We start from the raw sequence: 25332 nt of genomic DNA, 5'->3' as shown, positions 1-25332 counted from the left end.
AACAGTTACGTAATTCTGCTATTCCTCTTTCTATGTTGATGTAATGTCTTTTTTGTATCTGTAGCTTAAATAAAGATTCTTTTCAAAAGACACACGCGTGTGTGTGTGTGTTTCTTATAGCAAAGCCACATCGGGCTATCTGCTGAGCCCACCCAGGGGAATCGAACCCCGGTCTTTTTCAGTAATATAGTGACTTCGTTCGTACAGAAAAGGTATGTTTTAATAGATGATTCAGTTTTAGATTGTGAAAGCAGAATTTATGATAAGTACAATAATACACGTTGGAACTTACACAGATTATTTCTTTTCATTTGATCTACAGTATCGCCTTACAACTAGTAATACTAACGATCTTACATGGAAACATCACAGTTTAGTGGGTACGTTTATTTAAATTATTTCTTAGTTATTCTTGGCGTTAGAAATTAACTTTTCTGTCGTATGGAATGTACACATTATTTGCTTTTTATCAGCATAGGCATTTTAAATGCCTACTAAACAGCCACATCAAATACAAATATAAAGTCAAAGTTCTATTTAAGAGATGATTGGAGATTCTAGTTTTAGTGAAACGTTAAAGCCATGAAATGTTAGCAGGTACTCTATTTCCTTATGGTATAAATACTGCTTCCAAAGTCAAAACATGCTATAGAAATAAAATCCTCGTATTTAAATAAACAACAACTATTTTTGAGGTAAATTCTTTATGACACAAATTTTAGGTTTATATTCATAGTAACATTTACTTTCAAAAATATAATTACATTATTATTTTGAAAGCTAATGTTATCCTGTATTTCTTCATTCTATGTTGATGTAAAATAGTTGAGAGTTCTAGATTATGAACTGTCTGAGAAATATAAGATCAGAAAGTAAATATCGTTATCTTCCACGGTTTATGAGCTCTGTTCCTGGTTACCTATTTATAATAGATTTTGAGGAATTCAAAACTTTGTTGGTACGTTGACCGTTTAATATGAACTGAAGCAAAATTTCCAAGAATGGATTCAATTGCGTTTCACTTTTATCTTTTGACTGTTTTATATTTAAGCATAAAGGTCTATCTGTGTGCACTGCTCACCACAGGTATCAAAACCAGGCTTCTAGCGGTGTAAATACGCAGCACAAATATGTGTCAATAGTGGTCTTTATCTTTCATCTGTTATACCTATTTGCATTGGTGTTGGTCCTGTTTAATGTTTTTAGCTCATAAAAGAAGACTTTCTTCCAACAAAATTGTTAACCATTGGTCCTGTGAGTAGTTAGTTGATTTGTTTGTTGTTAAGCAGAAACATACATACACAGGAGACTGTGTAGGATCTGTGAACAGACATTTAGAACAACTTTTTCATCTGTAAGTAACAGATAAATACTACACCAGAGCGTTAAAACATGTAAATACAAAAGTGGTCAAAACGGTTTAAAAATGGAGAACGTTATTGTACGTCAGTCAAACGAATCCTGTGACAAAAAACATCAGTGTTTGTTGAATGTGTTGACCATTGTGATTATTGAGCATATGAAACACTTTTTCACAACGAGACTTTTTAAAACCTCATGGTTTTTCTTGATGTTTACTAATTTACTCTAAAAAGTGGCATATTTTTTAACGTTAAACCTAAGTTTCAGTTGAATAATTTCGAAACTTTCGTCGGGACAAATTTATTTAAGAAATAGTTTTGTTTAAATGAAAGTTAGTTTATTCATGAGTATTGATTTTGATATTCAGTGAAAGATTAATTTTACCGTTTATTAGGTAACTATAGTTGTTCAGTATTTCGTAGTATTATTGTATTTTTTCGTGTTTAAAGTTTTTATGGACACAAGCATTTTCCACATCTTGGGCTCCACATTGACCACTAAGAAAAACTAGTTATGTACAACATGTCAGCCAAAGAGTTCGAAACACTGTCAAGAATCGACCTTAAAGAAGAGAATGATTTCTTGAAACATATATGTGAAATCTGAAGAATCTTCAATGACAAAGTAAAAATTATAAAATATAATCTGTATTAATAATGTAATGATATAAAACAATCTATATTAATGATGACAAATGATTAAATTTACTTTTAAAGGTGTGTGTGTATTTTTCTTATAGCAAAGCCGGGCTATCTGTTGTATCCATCCAGGGGAATCGATCCCCTAATTTTAGTGTTGTAAATTCGTAGACTTACTGCTGTCCTAGCTAGGGATTACTGTTAAATTTGCGAATAAAAGATTTTTTCCCAAGAGTATTATATGTAAACAAATATTCAAATTTTAAAGAACGTACATTAGAATATCTTACACAAGCGATTTATATTAATTCATTCTAATTTAAAAAATTGTATATTTTGTATACATTAGAAGATCGAAGGTTCAAGCCACGATATGTCGCTGAACACGATTTGTACCTTCAGCTATGGGGGCGATATAAGAGTTGAATCAATCCTCTTATTTGATTAAGAGTAGACAGGTGAAAACTGATTTCATTCCTTTTTTCAGCAGCTCTAAATTAGATGTGAATATATCTGAAACTCAATGGTCTTTGGCGTGGCCGTGAAACCTATAAACCACATTAGGTACCTTCTAGGCTGAAAATAGGTATTGGTAAAGGAAAGGTATGGATTATCAAGGGACACCAGGATCAGCAAGGAAGATACACGTATGAAGGATCTTCGAAGAGAACCGTAACACAAACATAAGGCTTATTTACTTTATTTAGAGTTGGAACAACATGATTTGGCGTGAACTGGCGTGTATTTTAGTATGATTTTTATTTCGTTTTAAAGATTATACTACACAAATCACGGGTAAAGTGAAACTGTATTTAAATATTTGAAATCTTACAATTTTTCATTATCTTATCATCACTGACTGACCATTCAGAAAAGACTTTGAGAAAATATATGACAATGTAAAATTTATTGTGTCCTAGAATAATTCAAAATAAGTAAAGATAAATTATCTCTGATGAGCAAACACAGTCTACTTTAGCGGAATGTTTGCTGTTAGATCTCATGTGGTGTCCTTTAAAGGTCAAATTACCAAGCTTCTTATGTATATTATTCACAACAGATGAGACCTATATATTTCAACATATTAAATATTTCCTGTTTTTGTCTGTTACACCAGAAATGTAGGATAAAATGGCTGATTGTCTAGTGTCAAATACTTGGAAACTTGAAGTAATAATAAGTGGGTTTAGTTTCAACATTTACATATATACATTACTTATTGTGACTTGTGTGTTATTAAGGATCCTATAATCAGCGAAGTGATGGATTCAGAAGTAAGTTGGTGAATATATTACTTTAAGAAGCCAATACGGACTTCACCCGTACATCTATGGATTATAAGAAGAAAACACTAGTATTCAGAATCGCTTAAAACATTAATGAAATAAAAATTCATATTTTTTCACGAAACATGTAGAGATAATGACAGTAAGTAGAAAGTTATAGAAATGGTTTACCATCCTGGAGACTAGTACTTTGAACGACGTTTGGTTGCATTTCTGTGTATTTTCATCAGGTTGAGATATATTGTTATTTGCCGTTGACATCCTTGAATAGTAGCTTAATGTGGCTTTTAAGGATGCAACGGCAGCAATAGATTATCGTTTTAACAAAGAAATCATATAATATGATTAAAGTATTACTTAAGGAAGACAATATAAAAACAGATTTTAAAAATAAGTCCACTGATAACAAAATCTTAAGGCAAATGAACACAAAGAAAAAATATGCATTTGATTGTGTGTATCAATCTTGGTGACAAATATCATAAAGTTGATACTTTTGACATTCAATTTACGTATAAATTAAAATTGTCAACTATTTGAAATCATAATACGAAATAAAATATGTTCGTTTGTTTTGAATTTCGCACAAAGTGACTCGAGGGCTATCTGTGCTAGCCGTCCCTAATTTAGGAAAGGCAGCTAGTCATCACCACCCACCACCAACTCTTGGGCTACTCTTTTACCAACGAAGAGTGGGATTGACTGTAACATTATAACGCCCCCACGGCTGAAAGGGCGAGCATGTTTGGCGCGATGGGGATGCGAACCCGCGACCATCAGATTACGAGTCGCACGAATTATGTTCGAGATAAACTATAATACGTAACAGTAAAAAATAACTGTGTTTGTTAAATACAATGTTTTTAAAACACAATATTTTTCTCCTTAAAACTAATTGAAAAGACGATGAAAAGAAAAAGCTGTGGGCTCTTTCTACACATGGTATTGACACTGTTTACTCTGCCTTTGTTAATCTGGCCCTTTCTAAAACACAATTAGAAAATAAAAAGTGTCTAATGTGGTAAATATTAAAGTTGATGAACATATATTGGAAAACTATAATGTTTACCCCATGTTTAAAAATAGATTGATAAAAGTTATAACATCAACGGTTTCCAATGTGCACCAAAACCATTACCTCTAATACACAACATATATATATATATATATATATATACACACACACACACACACACACACACTCCTGGCCAAAATCTTAAGGCAAATGAACACAAAGAAAAAATATGCATTTTGCGTTGTCAGTCTCAACCATTTATTTGAGTAGAGTTTCGAAAGATGAAAATAAAAAAGAGAAAATAAAAATGAAAAACCTTTTTAGCATTTAACATGAAATGAGCCTAAATGCTAGCTGGTCAAAAGTTTAAGAACATACTGAAAAGAAGCGTTAATCGGTAAACACGTAAAAAAACTTAGTCATTTGTGTTCAAGCATTAATTAGCGTTGTCCACATCTCCCACTGACATCTCCTGTGTTACCAAGGTCTCTCTCAATGTGCCATTGCTGGTGAGATTGGGCGTAGTAAAACTGGTGTTGCATATTACTTAAAAGACCCTGAGGGATACGAAACGAGAAATTCAAGTGGTAGGCCCATGAAAATTTCGCCGGCATTGAGCAGGAGGATTCGATGGGTTGTCTGACAAGACACCAGCTGATCGTCGAACCAGATTAAGACTCTTACAGATGCAGAATGCAGCTGGAAAACAATAAGACGGCATCTACGGGAGAAAGGCTTTAAAAACCGTAAACGTCTTTAAAGGCCACGCCTCCTTCCACACCACGAAACAGCTAGGTTAAACTTTTCTGAGAAGCACTGAACATAAGATGTAGAAAAGTGGATGAAGGTTTTGTTCTCTAATGAGAAAAGATTTAACCTGGATGGTCCAGATGACTTCCAGTGTTACTGGCACGATAAGGATATCCTACTGGAGACATTTTCTACACGACACAGTGGAGGAGGTTCCATCAATATCGGGGTGCTTTCTCCTTCCATGGAATAATGGAGCTTCAGGTTATACAGCGGCGTCAAACAGCAGCTGGCTACATTGGCATGTTGGAGAGAACATCCTTATTGACCAAAAACCCTCGCTAGTATAGAAATGACTGGATCTTTCAGCAGGACAACGCTGCAATCTACAATGCCTGCATAACTTTTTCATGGCGAATAACATGATTTTTTTGGACCATCCAGCGTGTTCACCCGAACTGAACACCATTGAAAATGTTTGGGGTTCGATGGCTTATGATACAACATGGAGGTATGACATTTTGTGAAACCTCCATATATATGGGCGACGTGGCCATTTGCCCATTTTTATTGATACTTTTTTAATCGACAGGAGTTTTCAAGTTCCTCTGAATTCGACACTTTCCCGTTCTTTTCTACAGGAACTTGGAGTCTCTCTGGGCTGTGTTTTGAGTGTCACACTTTTCAGTGTAAAGATTAATGCCACCACTGAACAACTCTTTCTTATTGTTGCAAACGGGATGGTGCAAAAGAAAAGGATTACTGCCTGGAAAGAGGCAAAAGTTTAAGGACAATACTCCATGATTACCTGCATCGGACAGAACAGACAGGCCCTGGATGAAAAACCAGGTCAATCTCATATGTCAGACAAGGAACCAGATAAGTCTTACTGTATGAAGGTGCAACACCCTGTCATGAAAATGGATGATTGAGGTCAACTGAGAGAAACCATAAAATTAGGTGTTGCAAAAGTACTGACGAGGGATCCAAAATTTAAAAAATCCAACAGATAATTAAAGGATGTAAGGACTACTCCAAGGGTTTGTTTTGAATTTTGCACAAAGCTACAGGAGAACTATCTGTGTTAGCCTTCCAGAATTTAGCAGTAAAAGAATAGAGGGAATGTAGCTAATTGTAACCACCCACTGCCAACTCTTGGGTTACTCTTTTACCAATGAATAGTGAGATTGACTATCAGTTTATGATGGCTCCATGGCTGAAAAGGTAAACACATTTGGTAGAATAGAAATTCAAACCCTTAGACCATGAGTCAAGCACCATAACTACCTGGCCATATTATTCTGTGGGATGGTTCCTGTCAAGACAAGAAAAGTGAATGATCAGCAGATACAAATGTCAAGGACATGACATGTTGTGTAGTGAATATAATAATTGTAGGCCCAAGAAAGGAAGATCAAAGTTAGAAATACAGTTGCCAGAAGCAGATGCTTCCCAGGTGTTTGGTTGAAGTAATGACCATATAATTGTTAGAGTAGATCATCATAAGATCCCCAAGCAACCACAACCAAATGAAAGGATGAGAATATGAAGACATACACTGCCCCCCTTCCATACAGAAATAGAAGCATCAGTGGAAAGATGAAAGTTACTCCAAAGAGGGGTCAGTATATCCAGGAATATGGTGTAAATAAGAGAATGCAGGGCATGTTCCAGTGGTCCTCTAGAGTCTATTAAAGGGGATGCTTGTGTACATGACTATGAGGAATCAGGAATTCCACAGAAGCAAGAGCCCTCAAATGCAAAAACAAATGTGAATTGTAAAGAAACATTTCTATAGCAAATATACACAAGGGAGAGGATTGAGCCCAACATATGCTGTAGTAGAATTAAACACCCTGATAAACAAGAAACTATATTTGAAATATTATATCAGTTAACAAGAAAGTTCCAAAATAACAATAAAGGTAGCACATGCCAGTTCCTGCCAAGACAGGTTCCATAAAAAGCCATATAACCACAGAATAACAGTAATGTGGGAAAGACATCTGAAATATATAGTTAAACCAAGAGAGGGTACAATACAGACCAAGAAAGCTATACACACAGAACTGAAAAATAATGAAAAAAGTGATTCAGAGATGATAAAGAAATGACAGAAACCCCCAACTTTATAGTGGCAACAAAAAAAATAGAATAAAAATCCAGAGTAGAGTGGGAGACAGATTCTATAATTCTCCCTGTTAATAATGAAGATACAGAGGATCAGTAAGACGTGGATAGAAAAGAGAACAATAGAAAAGGTAAAGTATGTAAAAAGGAGATTGAAATGATGTGATAGGACATACAAAACCCCAGGATTGCTAGAGAAGAAAGAAGACTGGGAGATGAAGTGAGAGAGGTAGGCACTGACAGGACCAAAGCCTAGGACTGGTTCCAAAGAAGAATAACCTCTGAAAACTGTGACAACTAGCCTTGCAAGAGGGAAACAACAAACATAAGCAAGTGAATAAGAACAAGAAATTGTAACTTAATGTCACTTCTGAGTTTGGGAGCAACCCAAAGGCCAGAACTATAAAAAAAAATGGACAAGACAAAGCACCTAGATATGAGATGGAGGGATATGAACACCAAACTAAGGAAATACCAAAACAAAAAAATCAGAACAAAGACAGAAGGGGAAAATTAAAACTAAAGTAACAAACAAAGAAGAATAGAGGTCTTCATCAAAAGTATGTTAATTTAAATTAACGATGAATTAGACAAAATAAAACAATACTTCATCAACATCAATAAGTTTCCTCCACAAACCGTAGAAAACATTATACGCACACACCTAGACAAAAAGCAAAATCAACCACCAACTAAAGTAAATACATCTCACGAATCAAAAAATTATGAAACCATATACTGCTGCATACCATATATTCCCGACATCGGCAGACAAATAACCAACATTTGGCAAAAACTAGTAACAAAATATGACATTCCAGTTAATACCAAATTTATTCAAAAACCAGGCACAAAGCTAAGGTCTATACTATGTAAAAACTACACTGACAAACACCACACCAACATTATTTATAAAATACAATGTGATAACTGCCACAACTTCTATATTGGAGAAACATGTAGAAAAATGGAAACCAGGTTCAAAAAACTTAAAAAGTCACCTTCACATGTTTACGAACACTGCAAGTCAAATAAACACAACATAACCATAGAAAACACTTAAATACTAAATAAACAAACAAACATATACTCAAAATTAAAGTAGCCTTACTTATACAACAACTTGAATCCAAAATAAATGAATACAAAGGAACACCTTTATACCTATATTAAAAATAATAAAATAAATAATATAAAATTAAATATTCAAACATCTAACACTGCCCTCTTCATTCTGACACTTAGTTACACAACCCCTTTCAAATATGTGGTCAGCTTCTGGTCAGTTACCTCTTTCTTTCTCTGTGAATCTGACGATGACCGAAGAAGGTTGAAACGTTGTTTGCTCCTCATTGTAAAATATTTTCTCAACCCAAACCAGCCATTTTTACATATAAATAGTGGGAAAGAAAAGACAGAGAAAAAAGGAGACCCTAAGCAGAAAAAGAAGATGTTGGGTGTCATGAATTAGAAAATGGCTGAAGCAAATATATCAAAAATATGAGTACGACAATACAGATGTGGGAGAGTGAAGAGTAAGAACAGGAAGAGGTAGAATGATGAGAGAGAATTTATAATATTTAGTTTAAAAAAAAATGAAATATCACATATGTGATTCATGAGCATAGCAAATACAAAAAGTGCCATTTCATCCTCAAAGAGAGATAAGCCAGAAACAAAGGCCAAATGTAAACTTCATAGTTTACAATAGTTTTCATTTTATGAAATATGTTTTTTGTATCAATTCAAAACCCATCACACACACTGTTGTAAGACAAAAAATTTACTCTGTTAAAACTATGTGCAAATTAACTTTATTTTAGAGTTAAAAGATTTCACTTAATATAGGCAATAACTTTTAAAACATTTTTTTCACCAATTTACATATAATATTTGATGATTTGTTTTGTAATTTCCTTCACTTATTCATACAGTTACTTAAACTGATAAAGCTTAATGTAAACAGCCTATCCAACAGTGGCCTTGTCTGTGAAATATCACGTGATATCGTGAAGTGCTGTAAAGTGGTTTTCTTTGTAATTTATGATGTCTATATCCTTTGGTAATATCTTCCAACAGGATATATAAGTAGGGTCAGGCAGTGTTATTCAAACCACCTGTATGGTAAACTTTTACATACATTCACTAATTGTGGTAAATAGTTTTGTCTGTATAGAGAAACAACATATAAGGACATGTATTGAAATGAGCTTGTTTGAAAGTTCAAAGAAATGATATTCAAGTACTCAAAAGCTTTCTTACTATCATATCTACAGTAATGTTCAAATGTGCGTGGTATGGAATGAACAATAGTGATCCCCAACAGGTATGACAATTTACAGCAAATGTACAAAGTTCGTGCTGCTAGCCTAATTTGTTTTTTCTCACTATAAACAAATATACAGTTGCAATGAAGAATAAACTTGAAACAATAACAGTTATAAAACAAAACTGTATTTTATGTACATATTAAAGTATGAAATCAAAGATAAAAATAACAAATACTACTTTATTGATTAGGTTTTCTTAGAAATATGATTTTCAGTTTTGTACATTACTTGGAACAACACAGAGTATGATTTTTAAAAGAAAGAAAAACTGGCAAAAATTTGTATTTTATGGATGATAAAACATTTAAAGGTTTTAAAATAATATACTAAAACATGAAAATTAAAGATCACATCTGGAACAAAAATAAATATCATAATCATAACTTATAAATACCATTTCCTAATGGTGTTTTCAAAAATATTAAAGATCAGAATGCAAGAAAAACTAAACTTATCAAATGTAACAACCTTTTATTCTTCTTAAACTATATGCATTTATAAGAGTGTGTCTGAAGTTTCAAACAATTTCATACACTTGTCTTATTGTTGGAACACCATATAGCAAAACTTCCATTGGCTGCACAAAAACTCAGTAATCAGTTGTGGTCAGTTACTTAGTTCATTGGATCTACTGAATGTCTCAGTTTTCACTTTATTGATTATTACAAGTTAAATTTTGAAGCATATATCTATAAACCAGCAAGATCTAAAATAACATACATTTAAGTAAAGACTGTTTATGTAGAGTTAACTCTTTACACTCATCACTGAAAATATTGGATTTTTAACCTACATATACTATTTAATCTTCTTTACTGATATAGTGCATCAGCAAAAATTAATAATTTTTCCAGGGAAATTAAATACTTACGTCTAAAGAATACGGAAACATTCACATCATCAGCACATGCTTCATGTGAAAAAACTGCAGAAGTCATCAATCTCTGGAGAATAAACAAAAATAACTCAAGTTGGATAAATCTGATAAATGTATTCATATAAATCAAAATCAAAATAAACCACTCAAGAAACAAGTACAAAATTCAAATACACATCCTTTACACAAATCACAACTAAAACCTCAACTCATCAAGTAATTATGATAGTAATCACAGTTTTTTCTGAAATGCACTATTTTATTAAAATAAGTTATTTGATAAAATAAAAAAAATTACTATTAACCTATTATCACTAATTTTCGTAACATTTTAGAATCATCTCAACAAAACATCTGATATATTTACATCTTTTTTCAGCAATCAAAAACTGAAGTTCATTTTGTCAAAGTAAATTGCTTCTTCAATGAGTAATGCCACAAAAATGAAAAAAAACTTTGCATATTATTATCCTAAAATTCACTTCTCACCCTATTTATAAAATGAAACTGTTCCTGTCACAAGTATTCACTTTTCACAGGACTATAGTATTGTACTTACTGCTAAATATTGGCTGTTTCATAGTTTGAATAAAGTAATTTTAAATTTTAAAATGATAAAGTAAGTCAATACAAAACATTAATGTGAACTCAAGTATTGCTCAGTTAAATAAAGATCATGTGGTTCACTCCAGTAAAGTAAATGCTGTAAAAAGTGAGCCTTTCACCCTGGTAGGTTAAACTATTAAACATTACTTCCTTTAAAAAACATGGTTTTTCACGTGCAAAAGCCTTGTAATGTTTAATAAAGTCTACCAAATTTAACACTACACAATTAACATATTAGAAGTTAGTAGTATGTAAACTGTAACAAGTAAAAATGGTTATGGTTAGGTGTCAAAGGGGGGTTTCATCATCTTTGTAGACTTTTATTCAAACTTTTAGTGTCCTAATTTTATGAATGTACCTCAGTAAGTTTGGTGTCACACTGTAGATTATAATTCAAATTTTAGAATTACACATTAATTAATTTCTTAATTTAAAGATAAGTTTTACAACAAAGTTCTTGATTAACAAATTTTGTGTGCCACCTGGTATGTTGATTGCAGCTTTGGTAAATATTAGATATTTGTGATGTTCAAATATTACAACTGTAGTTTCTTATGAATTAAAAACTCAAATTACCAATACTGAAAAGCTAGAGTGTAAATTAAGAACTTCCTTTCTTTTCCATTTGCAGAGTTATGACTAAATTTAACAAATCAAACCTAGTGTGAACTGCCCAAATCTTCATTTTTGTAAATACATGCTTATGTACACCTACTAACATGTGAATAATCATTTGAAATATCAGAATACTTCCCTCCACATGGTTTCCTCAGTCTGTAAAAAGTGGGAGGTTTTCAAGATTATTTATTTGTCTTGCATCTTAATAGGAAGGGAAAATAAAAATGTTATCCAAAAAAACAGTACTTTTTTTTAAAAAACCAAAATACAGATCAGTTGCTAAGTCTGATAAGTCACAGTGAAATGCCACAATATTGATAGAGTAATTGGCAATACTTACTTATGCATATATAAAACCTAAAAATATCATTTTGTTTTATATCTTCCAGGTGTAAAATATGACAAAGCTTAGCAAATTTAAATATATTAAAACATCCAGGTATTAAAAGTTCATAAACAATAAAACTGAAATGTCTGTTTCATTAGATTTTAATATACATTTGTTCAGACCAAATATTGTTAAACCTACATTACTTTATATTCTAAAATTACATAAAAATACAGGTTTTATTACAGCAATAAAAAAACTATAACCAAGGAAATGTCAATTATTATGGGTAATGGTCTGAATTACATCAAACAACTTTTAAATAAATAATATAATGTTATTAAAAAAACAAATAGTAAGAGAGAACAAGCATTAATCAATGTGTAATCAATAGTAATTCTGCTTAATGTTAACAGAAAGTTAAAAGCTTTGAAGTTATGACAGTATAATCTTTTGAGTTCAGTTATCTTTACACCAGTTTTCCTATTAATAAAATAAGAAAGTTTGATGAAAAAATTTAGTTTAACTTATTATTTAAGTTTATAGTTTTTCTGCTTCTGTAAACACAGGACTGTATATGGCACGTCACTTACGAAAATTACCACTGGTTCTGTCAAGTACATTTTTACAGGCCATGATATTCAAACTGGTACAAGAAACTCCAATGAGTGTTAACTCTTGTCAACAAGTTGCAGATCTTTATTTATTTAGACTAAAATATCCTTACATTGAAAATCTTACTAGTCAGTCTATAGTAAAGCTATGCAGATATATAGATAATATTATACCAAATTATTAAGGTTTTCTGGGCACAGCTTTCTTAATATACATCAGAACTCACTCTAGAAAAAACTTTTCTGCTAGAAATAAAGCAAACCAATTAGAGATAGATATCACCATCATTAACTGTGTTAAACTTTTAAAGTTATTATATTTTCATTTGTAAATAGGAATATTCCAAACAATTTATATTACGATGTTTACTTATTTGATACAGAAGAATTTGTCATTCATAAAAAGGTTTTATAGATAAAGTACATAAAATTCACTGTAGTTTCTCATTGGTTGCTTTGTGAACTGATGGTTTATGACACAAAGCAACAACACTATCTGTGGAAATAAGTGGTAAAAATACTAAAGTAAAATATTATACAAATTAAAAATACAGTCAAAAACCAAATAATCTTCCAAAAGCAGCTAAAAAACTTAAATAGAATTAAAAAAGGCCAATGTTCCATAAATATTTTAAAATACAAGTAAGTTCGACAGTGTCACCATTGATAGTGACATTGTCCATGGTCAGAGGTAAACCTGTGAAAAATGCATGTCTACAATGGCACCATCACTCATATTCATTACAATATAACAGTAAACTGTAAGCTATTGAGACTTGAATGTCACAAAAGCCACATATTGGTGGATCAGCCCCAAATAAAACAAAATTATTGGTTATTAAACTGTGACAGTGCATAACCTAGCCAGGAAAACTTCCTCCTTCCAATCCTTACTGAAACACGATGGTTAAAGAGAAACAGAAGATTTGATTTAGAAAAACATATGACATTGCTCATTCCAGGATGACTGACAACTGGTACAAAGCTGAGCGTTGAATACAGTAGTGACGTTCATATACAGAACAAGCACGACAGTGACAGCACCAGAACAGACTGACTTAGTATCAGCAAACTTGTTCCTGTGAATACCAACATGGCCAATTATCCAGAGAAATTGGATGTGAATAGAAAATAGAAGAAAAATAGGCCAGCCAGTGTCGAATGTTGCAAGAACAAGGTGAGAATTAACATAAAGCAATTCTCTGACCAGTAGAGAGTGAAGAGAGTTAGTGTAAATAGTACAGTAAGTGTACTGCATAGCTTCTATATCATCCAAAACAAGAGAAATGTCACACAAAGTGACAGTGAACATAGAAACTGTAGAGGGGATTTTGTATGAAACTACCTAGCTACAACAAACCATGGCAGATCCCACAGACTTAACTGATTTCAAACCATCTGTATAATTGGGAATGGAAGAATGGTTCAAAATAAGTTTGGCAATGAAAATAGTACAACCAATTGGAAGTATCAACCTTCCTCGGATGACTCGGAGAAATGTAACAGGCAGAGGTGGTTATAGTGTGGTGGGCTGATCGGTGGAGACAGCAAAATCAATCTATGACACACCGAACTTAGTCAGCAACACCTAAATTTGATGACCAAATGGAAGAATGGCAGACTGTATATGGACTAAGCGGCTTATGTTTCCAACAACACTTAGAAACGAAATTTTCAAGGGTAATAAAATTGTAATTGAAATGTGTGAAAATATTTATTATATGGTTCAAAGTTTCGCCGGTTCAGTAAACACTGTAGGATCTGAGGTCGCAAGTGTTTCAGTGCTACTGCTCATCTATTTTATGTCTGTCGAATTTCGCAGCATTTGTGTATGAAGGTGTTATTTGTGCACTTGCTCATAAAATTTACCATCTTCTTGTTTTAAAGTTGTCAAGTTTTGAATGTGGTATGATGTGGTGTTAAATTTACCTTAGTTTAGACAATAACATAAATGCAGTAGGCCTAACTACGTATTTGCCTACAAAACTATTCTACTTCGGCTACCGGACGTTACTGTATAATATACACATGCATATTACTATTTATTCATTAACGTTTACATTTTAGTTATATTTCTTAAAACATAGAAAGTAAATGAGAAATACATTGATTTCAAGGGCTCCATGAAGCATAGTTTGAAAAAACCACGAGTATCACACAATCTTACAGTTTGTTTTTATCTCTGTTAGTAAACTGTGTATACCTTTCAACTTTAAATGTTTGTTTCTCAGTAGTATCTATTTGTGTACTTTAATCTAATCTTGAAACATTTGTGGTTCTCTCTATTTTATATTTCATATAATACATACATATACTGTATATAAATAAAATATATAAAAGTTTAAAGTCGTATGTACAGAATACACCTACAGACGACAAAAAAACTTGTCACATTTAAAACTTGTTGCTCTTAGATCTACACCGACAAATCGTCATACATGCGATCGTGAGAAACAACTTTTATTTATAATCTAGGTACAATTTGCTTACTAGATTTAAAGGATAAAATTTCGTTTTCATCACTCAACTTTGAATATCTTCTGAGTTTTCCCACTGCTACCACCTCGCTTATCAGTTTTATTTTTCTGTCACTTTCCTTCTCTTTTGCTTACGTCATTTCGTTACAACAATTGATTCAAAAGTATCAACTTTGAATATCTTCTGAGTTTTCCCACTGCTACCACCTCGTTTATCAGTTTTATTTTTCTGTCACTTTCCTTCTCTTTTGCTTACGTCATTTCGTTACAACAATTGATTCAAAAGTATCGTCACACTTGTAATCAATACAAACTGTGAAGACAAACAACAACTGAACAACAATATTACTGAATATTTGCATATAGTAACTATGGAGACCAGACATTAAAATAAAAGCCGAACTTTGAGAAGAAGAAAATTTTATAGCAAGAAATTACCCACCTTACATTCCACGGGTGTTTCGGCCAGTAAAATTTGTAGGTTTAAAGTTTTGTATAAATATTATAGTTTTTGTATAAACAAAAGTTAGATAACTACTAACATTCACTTTACTCTGCAACATGTGAGAGGCTTAGTTTCGTTGTTTAGAATCAAGCACAAAGCTACATAATGGGCAATCTGTGCTCTGCCCACGACGGGTATCGAGACCCAGTTTTCAGTGTGTATGTCCGCAGACATACCACTGTGCCACTGAGGATCTCAGGGTTAGCACCTCCTGGGCTATTTTAGATAGCGTCGCACTGAAAAATTCCGAAAAAGAGACAATTTTCCAAGACAAATAATATTATTTTTACAGTAAGTAATACAGTGGAAAACTGTTCTCATTGTGCTAAGCAAACATTATTTTTGGTCTATTAAGTGTGTTATATTTTATTTAAAAATTTACAGTTTTTAACTCCTTTCCTTAAAACTATATTTATAAATTACATCAATAAAGATATAACCAAACCTTCAGATTTAGTCCTAGTGAAAGTCGGGTTCTTGTTACAAGGACAGTACTTTAAAATTCTGTTATTTCATAAACAAAGGTTTGTCGTACGTATCGAAGTTATTTTTATATTTGTCTGAATTTAGGATACCAAAGTGGGAATTTTTATATATTTTTTTTGTATGGTGCTATTTAATAGACAGTGACATAATGTATTTATTATTTTGGTTACATAGATGCAAATATGCCTGCCATGTCCTTTAGATAATAGTAAGATTAGAAAATATAACGTAGTTAATTCTTTATTGGATTTACTAAAATATATTTTTTCAACATAATATAATGCTGCAATTCTTAATACACAGCCTATACTATGTTGTATTATTAATTAACTGTGGTTTTAGTTAGTGATTTTAGTAAATTTGGGATAATTATATCCATATAACCCACAATAGCAACTCAGTATGCTGTGATGGTTTACCCGGTGCCGTCTCGTCATCAGTCAAATGTCTACGACATTTTTCTTTCTAAGTTCCTTCAGGTATCTTGTTTGTTTGTTTGTTTTGGAATTTCGCACAAAGCTACTCGAGGGCTATCTGTGCTAGCCGTCCCTAATTTAGCAGTGTAAGACTAGAGGGAAGGCAGCTAGTCATCACCACCCACCGCTAACTCTAGTGCTACTCTATTACCAACGAATAGTGGGATTGACCGTAACTTATAACGCCCCCACGGCTGGGAGGGCGAGAATGTTTTGCGCGACGCGGGCGCGAACACGCGACCCTCGGATTACGAGTCGCACGCCTTACGCGCTAGGCCATGCCGGGCCTCCTTCAGGTATCTTTGGAATGTTTCCTCTCGTTGGATGATAATGAATAGGCATTGATAATGAATTTAAATGTGGTAGAGTTGTCAAGAATAACCAACATTTTGATCAACTAATTATTTTAGTTAAGAATAACAATGATATTGTCGGACGATGTAACATAAATATTTTTATGTAATGATAGTTCTTTTAAAATATTTCTTCAGGGCTTAAACAGTAAGGACGAACATTAGGGATAAAATCATAACAAGTAGAAAAGGCATATTTCTTTATTTTCGTCATGAAAATGTTACTGAGTCGATAAAGAGTTATTTTATCTTTTATAAGAAGGTCCTTTAGGTGTGTGTATTGTGATTTGAAAGTGTAAACTAAATTAGATACACAGAGTTTACGTGGTGGAAGAGAGAAGTGTTAATAATGTGGTCACTCAAGAACTTTGAATGCTGTTGATCAGTCAACTCAGCCTCAAATTTTGACAATGTTTACACTGAACAATTTGTCTTCGTTCCATTGGTTCCACTTGTTTAGTACATTGGTTTAATCAACACTGGTGTCAACGATTCTATGGTTAGTATAGTACACTTTGAACTTTTTCAGTAAAATTTATGTTTTGTTGATGTTGTGTTCGAAATTCTTGATCCAACTTTTACTCCACTAAATATGCTCACTCTTTTTGATGTGTTTGTGGGGGTGGTGGGAAGAATATTGTTAGGGTCAGTATCACTATTCGTTTGTAAGCGAGTGGTTAGTGGATGGTGATGACTAGGTACCTCTATTCTTTCACTGATAAATTACGGACGACTAGCGTAGATAGCCCTCGTGTAGCTTTAAGCAAAATGTAAAACAAATCAATAGTATCTTCAGACAAATCTGATAATCTAACGACTTTTGAACATTTCGGTTTGGTTTTTTAAAGTGGAGAAACTTTGGAATCACCTGTCGAAGAATGCATTCTAAAAGAAAGCAAATTGACGGTTAATAGTAAAACTATATTGAAGATGAAGAAATAGATTCATACGACAGAAAGGAGCAGAGATAAAGTTTTCAATATTTTACAGATTCCATCTTCAAAATTTAAAGCAAAATAAAAAAAATTGATGACAAGAAACCCACTTGAAATAAAAATGTTTATTAGAATAGTTGGTTTGGGTACTAACACTTTTATTGAAAAGGAGAGAAAATCATTTCGACCTTCATACGTCATCTGCAGGTTAAGAAAGAGAGAATTTATATGTAAAAAACGGCTCGTTTGGGTTGAGAAAATATTTTACGTAGAGGAGCGAACAACGTTTCGACCTTCTTCGGTCATGGGGCCGACATGTCCAAGCGTGTTAAGGCGTGCGACTCGTAATCTGAGGGTCGCGGGTTCGCATCCCCGTCGCGCCAAACATGCTCGCCCTTTCAGCCGTGAGGGTGTTATAAGTTACGGTCAATCCCACTATTCGTTGGTAAAGGAGTAGCCCAAGAGTTGGCGGTGGGTGGTGATGACTAGCTGCCTTCCCACTACTAAATTAGGGACGGCTAGCACAAATAGCCCTCGAGTAGCTTAGCGCGAAATTCAAAAACAAACAAACAAAAATCTTCGGTCATCGTCAGGTTCACAAAGAAAGAAAGAGGTAACTGGCCGGAAGTTGACCACATGTTTGAAAGGGGTTGTGTAACTAAGTGTCGGAATGTAGGAGCGGTGTTAGATATTTGAATATATAATTTTATATTACTTATTTTATTATTTAATATTATATGGAAGCGTTATAAACAACGAGAAGGCCTTACCATCAATTTTAGCTAACCTATAGCTGGGAGAAGAGCCGAATTAACACCCTGAACTGCCCTCACGGACAAACCTTAATTTTCACTTGGGGCACTCAAACATATGACTAGGCATACTGGTACCTCTGAACAACATACATGCTTGGTTCAATAATTTACCTATACATCTGAACATGTAATGTGAGACATTTTCCTCAACATACCAGGGTTTATTGTTCCAAATGCCGCGGTAACAGCTGCCTTCAACTCATCATTAGTATTATAACGTTGTTTAGACACAATGTCCTTCATGTATCCCCAAAGAGAGTTATCACATGTTGCCAAGTCCGAACTTCTTGCGGGCCATTTCATGGGTGCTGGGAATGTTACAGAACCACGACCTATTCATTTGTCTGGAAAAGTGTCATTAAGATAATCTCGCACAGTGAGGGCATAGTGAGCCGGAGCTCCATCTTATTGAAACCAAACCTCATCTCTGATTCCAAGTTCATCATTGTTGTAACATGTTTAGATATGAGATATGGTTTACTGGCCCGTCAAAGAAGTATGGTACAATAACATAATGCGCATTAAGTGCTGCCCACATCATGACATGCGGAGTGTTGTATTCGATTTCTTCATAATAATGAGGATTCTCCTTTGCCCAGAAGTAAACATTTTGTGCTCGACTCGAAAGGTAAATTGCGCACTCGTCCGTAAACATCACCTTTCCTCGAGAAGGGATCATATTGAAGATTCGCAGTAACTCTTCACACGCCAGTTTCCTGTTTTCTCTATCAGCATCACTTAGTTCATTTACATATGTGGGTCGCCATGCTTTAACTCCCACGTCCTTTTTCATAAAGGTCTGTATGGTTGCTCGCGGGATACCAAGTTCAGCTGATCTTTTCCTTGTCGACTTTAATGGTGAGTTAATTACTAACTATTCCACACCAGCACATGACTCTACGTTCAACTGGTCTTCCTGAACGAGGTGCATCCTTAATGTTGCCAGTTTCAAACAATTTGCTCTCCCAGTTTGACTTGTTTGTGGATCCTTATTTAATCTTTCTCTAAATTTGACATTTATTGTATCCAGGGTGTCACCAGTATTCTTGCGCTCATGTACCCACGTACTTGTCACAATACGCTTTTCAAGTGTAAATGGGCTTACATCGGCCATATTTCTCTGAAAAAAAAACACATTTGTAATACATGCGTAATTGAATATAACATAGTAACATATGGATGGGTAGGGACTTACGGGGCCACCCTGTACAACTTTAAATAAAAATAATAATTATGAATCTGTACGAACAGTTTTGCTCAGATATACTTTAGACTTTATAATTTTGTAAGATTTATTCAGTGTAAGTCACAAAGATGTAAGAAACCAATTGAGACTTTCATGTTTGTTTACATGTAAAGTCTGACGAGATTCCCAAGTATACAATTTACCTATTGCTTTTAACCCTTAATCCCAGAGCCTATGGACGTGTTTTTAACGATAGACAATTTACCTATTGTTTTCTTAACTCCTAATCCCAAATTCTATTATTGTATTTGTTAACTAATTATCATTTCTTGACGTAGTAAATACTCAAGTCTCGTTTTTCGTACAATTTTCTTAGTGGTTTACTTTCTACAGACTTTTTATCTTACCCTTTTAAGATATCACAGAATTCAGTATCAACACCAATCAGTGAAGGTCAGCTTTGAAAGCAGCTGTAGACAATATTTGAATGTGATTGGACAGAGAACATTATTTACTACTTGTTTTATTTACATCGTGAACAGTGGTGTCTGTCCGTCCATTCATCTCTGTCTCCTGTTTATGGCATCCTTTTCTCCCGCTGAGTTTGAAAAAAGTTGACGAAGTCAAAGTTCAACATTAACTATTTAAATAACGAAAGAACAGGTACGAATAATATTGATAACAGACAGAATATTCCACACTAACTTGTTAGGAATTAATAACACTGTCATTCACATTTTAAAATGTGACGTAACGGTATGTTATTGTTGAGTGGCTTTTAACAGAACACTTCCGATACAAACATGGAACATAAAACATAGAAACCTAAAATCATTTTGACAAACTTACTCTAGAGTATCACAAAATATCACAATTTGATTACATCACTTGTAGTAACTTGTGTATCCTTTCAACTTTATATGTTTGTTTCTTTGTAGCATCTATTTGTGTACTTTAATCTAATCATAAAACATTTTGTGATTCTTTCTATTTTTATATTTCATATAATACGACTGTATAATACACACATATATATATATATATATGTACACACACACATATATAAATCTACAGACGACATGTATGACTTGTCTCATCTCAAACTTTTTGCTCTCAGATATACACCAACAAACTGTTATACACGTAATCGTGAATAATGACCCTTTATTCACATTCTAGGTATAATTTGTTAAATAAGTTTAAAGGAGAAATTGTCTTTTTTTATAACTCAACTTTGAACATCTTCTGTCTTTTACAACTGCTATCCCAAACTTATCTGTTTTATATTTCTGTCTTCATTTTCCTTCTATTTCGGGCCCGACATGGCCAGGTGGGTTAAGGCGTGCGACTCTTAATCTGAGGGTCGCTGGTTCGCATCCTCGTCGCACCAAACATGCTCGCCTTTTCAGGCGTGGGGGCATTATAACGTAGCGGTCAATCCCACTATTCGTTGGTAAAAGAGTAGCCCAAGAGTTGGCGGTGGGTGGTGATGATTAGCAGCCTTCCCTCTAGACTTACACTGCTAAATCAAGGACGGCGATGGCAGATAGCCCTCGAGTAGCTTTGCGCAAAATTCAATAAGCAACCTTCACTTTCGCGTTCGTCATATATTTATAACAATTGATTGACAAGTATTCCTACGCTTCTAACCAATACAAACTGAGAAAGACAACAATAAAATGGGACCATAATATTATTGAATATTTGCATATAGTAACTAAGGTGACAACATATTAAAGTAGGAACAGAATTGTGCGAAGAAGTAGAACAATTTTGTATTCGAAACGTACCTTACATTTCATGGGTATTTCGACCAGTACAATTTGTAAGTATAAAGTTTTATATAAATAATTTAAATGTATATTCACATAAGGTCATTATATAGCTCTGAATTAAATTATTGAAATGAAAAACAAAAGTTAGACAAGTAGTAAGTAACATTCATATTACTCTACAACCTGTGAGAGGCTTAGCAATTAGGGTTAGCAAATACTGAGCTGTTTAGATAACGCCGTGCTGGAAAATTTAGAAAAAGCGAACATTTTCTACGAAAAAAAAAAAAGATTCTTTTTACGACAAGTACAGCAGGGGAAAAGTGTTGGGATCATGTTGTTAGAAACGGTCATTTTCTATCTGTTAAACGTGCTACTGTTTAATGACAACAAGTTTTTTTCTTTTAAACTCCATTTCTTAAAACTATAAGTTACATCAATAAAGATACAATCAAACCTTTAGGTTCAGTCCTGGTGAAAGCTGGGTCCTTGTTACAAGAAGAGTACTTAACATTCTATCTATGATAAACAAAGGAATGTTATACGTATCGTATTTATTTTTATAATTGTCTGAATCTAGAATACCAAAAGTGGGAATTTTAAAATAGATTTTTGTTTGTGGTGCCATTTGATAGATATACCATAATGTGTTTATTGTTTCGGTAGATAGATATAGATATAAACGCCATATTATAGTAAAATTAGAAAATATGACGTAATTCTATATATTGGATTTACCAAAAATATATATCTTCAACAATGTATCATGCTGCAGTCGTTAATATATAGCCTATGCTATGTTGTTGTATTATTTATTAACTTTGCTTTTAGTTCCTGATTTTAATAAAGTTTGATAATTATAATTATATAACCCACAACAACTTAATATACTGTGATGGTTCACCTGGTGTCGTATCATCATTACTAACAACAACTTAATGTACTGTGATGGTTCACCTGGTGTCGTATTGTTATTACTAAAATGTATGCGACATTTATATTTCTAAGTTCTCTCAGCTGTGTTTGGAATATTTTCTCACGCTGGGTGACACACAATTAAGGGATATTGATGATGTGGTAAAGTTTACAAGAATAAGCAATATTCTGATCACGTTGTCATTTTAGTTAAAATAAAATTTTTTTAAAAGTGTTGAGTAGTTTAACTGATTATAAGTTTCCAACTAAGTTAAACATCCAAAGTATAATAATACAAAGTGTTGAGTAGTTTAACTGATTATAAGTTTCCAACTAAGTTAAACATCCAAAGTGTAATAATACAAAGTGTTGAGTAGTTTAACTGATTATAAGTTTCCAACTAAGTTAAACATCCAAAGTGTAATAATACAAAGTGTTGAGTAGTTTAACTGATTATAAGTTTCCAACTAAGTTAAACATCAAAGTATAATAATACAAAGTGTTGAGTAGTTTAACTGATTATAAGTTTCCAACTAAGTTAAACATCCAAAGTGTAATAATACAAAGTGTTGAGTAGTTTAACTGATTATAAGTTTCCAACTAAGTTAAACATCCAAAGTATAATAATACAAAGTGTTGAGTAGTTTAACTGATTATAAGTTTACAACTAACTTTAACATCCAAAGTATAATAATACAACGTGTTGAGTAGTTTAACTGATTATAAGTTTCCAACTAAGTTAAACATCCAAAGTATAATAATACAAAGTGTTGAGTATTTAACTGATTATAAGTTTACAACTAAGTTAAACATCCAAAGTATAATAATACAAAGTGTTGAGTATTTAACTGATTATAAGTTTACAACTAAGTTAAACATCCAAAGTATAATAATACAACGTGTTGAGTAGTTTAACTGATTATAAGTTTCCAACTAAGTTAAACATCCAAAGTATAATAATACAAAGTGTTGAGTATTTAACTGATTATAAGTTTCCAACTAAGTTAAACATCCAAAGTATAATAATACAAAGTGTTGAGTATTTAACTGATTATAAGTTTACAACTAAGTTAAACATCCAAAGTATAATAATACAAAGTGTTGAGTAGTTTAACTGATTATAAGTTTCCAACTAAGTTAAACATCCAAAGTGTTGACTATGTTACAGTACAATAATTTTAATACACAAATCAGGGTGTATTGTACAACCACAGCTGATATAAAATTGTATATAAATGACTTTTAATAAGTGCAACTGTTTTTCTTCTTTCCAGAGGACCAGTAGAATCACATTCAATTCTAATACATTACATATGTATATATATTATTACTATTTACAAATAAATCTTTAAATTTTAGATATTTTCTTAAAACACAGAACAGTTACAATGATTTATGATAATATTATGTTATAGTTTTACTGTAATTACTTGTACTATTTATTTTGTTAACTTTTACTGTACACAAAAACTATGTAATCAGTTTTAGCTGTAAATAAGTGTTAAATTGATAAATATAAAATGTGTTGTTGAATGAATTTAATAAAGTTATTTAGTGATTAACAGGCACATAAAACTATCTTACTTTCATATCTATATTGTAACAATGGAATAAAACCTAATCATTTAAAAAACCCTGATAACAGTTCTCACAAAAAATGTTACGCATTATTTATATCACATCACAATTAATGGTTAGTATAAATATCTACTGACAATACTGTTCATTAAAAGTTATCATTTGACAACCCTACAGATACAACTATAGTATAGAGATGTTTGAATACTTGTTTAAATAATTGTTAGTTACATAATAAATTACTTTTCATTTTCTAATGTTAATAACAACTATACACACATGTGGGGTCATTGCATAACTATAAAGCTTACCTAAATATAAAAATGAATAATTTCAAATATGAAAGAAACTAAAGAATAATACAACTGTAATTATACAAACATAAAACAGTTTATAAGAACATATTTACAACTCAGAAATTAACACTGTCAGAAGTCAACATATTCTGCAAAGTTGTGTATAGAATTCATAATTAATTATTACACATCTCAACTGGCAAGAAGTTATGGCAACGTTAATCCAATGTGATCTTGTTTTTCTTACCATCCTGGAGAGCTTTATAGCATTTAAGCAATAAAATGGATGTAATAAACTCTTTACAATACTAGATCTTTTGTGTACAAAGTTTATACACTTACTTGTAGAGTACCAAGAAAGGTATCATTAAACTCTCTGTACACTTCCCAGATGATATCACCTGGGGTAACATAGCGGCCTACAGCACTGACTGCCCATTGAAAAGCAGGCCTAACATTTTCTATACCATCTTTCACTTCCACGCCTTCAATAGAGCACATTCTAACCAGTGATGTACAGCTGATGACTAAAAAATAAAAACAATTAACGTATACAGTTACAAATACAACAACTTATTTTGAAGACTACCTCATTAATATTTAAACTACTTAAAATGTATCCTCCATTACGGTTAATATTATTATTATACCTGCGTCTCACTCTTGAACGAAATAAAACATGACGTCATACATTTGTATGATGTCACATAGCTCATTGGTGCCAAGCTTATTTTATTAAACTACAACAAATCTAACCTAACCTAACAATTACCAATTGTTACGAATATAATTATACTTCATATAAACATACATTGAAATTGCAACAACTGATACTGCATCTAATTGCATCACAAAGTTTCAAATTTGGAGCAGTTTCAGCAATGACGTCATGCTTCATTTTGTTTCATTTTCTTCGAGATTTAGCCGCTTATCCAGAACTGGCTTTTAAAAAGATGGCCTGGCATGGCCAAGCGCGTAAGGCGT

The 25332-nt window shown here is 32.7% G+C and overlaps 1 protein-coding gene and 1 long non-coding RNA gene across 21 annotated transcripts in view; both read right to left on the bottom strand.

The window, feature by feature from the left end:
• The window catches only part of LOC143238420 (spliceosome associated factor 3, U4/U6 recycling protein-like), a 69330-nt gene extending 44382 nt beyond the window's left edge, over positions 1-24948 (bottom strand). For 3 of the 20 annotated variants that reach the window (XR_013020566.1, XR_013020565.1, XR_013020567.1), the window contains exons 1-2: positions 24691-24921; positions 10383-10455 (exon numbers count right to left, since the gene is read on the bottom strand). Coding sequence is in view for 2 of the 20 variants with exons in the window: in XM_076478646.1 (XP_076334761.1) it covers positions 10383-10455; positions 24691-24849 (232 nt within the window). In the remaining 18 variants the exon portion in view is untranslated. Of the gene's footprint in view, positions 1-3266; positions 3329-10382; positions 10456-15044; positions 15345-15473; positions 15896-18756; positions 18892-24690 lie in introns of those variants that run through there. The other 17 variants (XM_076478631.1, XM_076478634.1, XR_013020564.1 and 14 more) reach the window with 14 other exon arrangements.
• LOC143240773 (uncharacterized) lies at positions 18984-20370 on the bottom strand. Its single transcript, XR_013021949.1, has 2 exons — positions 20319-20370; positions 18984-19721 (listed from the first exon to the last, which is right to left on the bottom strand). It is a non-coding gene; the product is annotated as an uncharacterized LOC143240773 (long non-coding RNA).
• Positions 24949-25332: the final 384 nt, after the last annotated feature.

The sequence above is a fragment of the Tachypleus tridentatus genome, chromosome 13, assembly GCF_004210375.1.
Source record: "Tachypleus tridentatus isolate NWPU-2018 chromosome 13, ASM421037v1, whole genome shotgun sequence".
Lineage (NCBI taxonomy): Eukaryota > Metazoa > Arthropoda > Merostomata > Xiphosura > Limulidae > Tachypleus > Tachypleus tridentatus.
The sequence above is the reverse complement of the archived record's forward strand: the minus strand, read 5'-3'. Positions and strand labels throughout refer to the sequence as shown.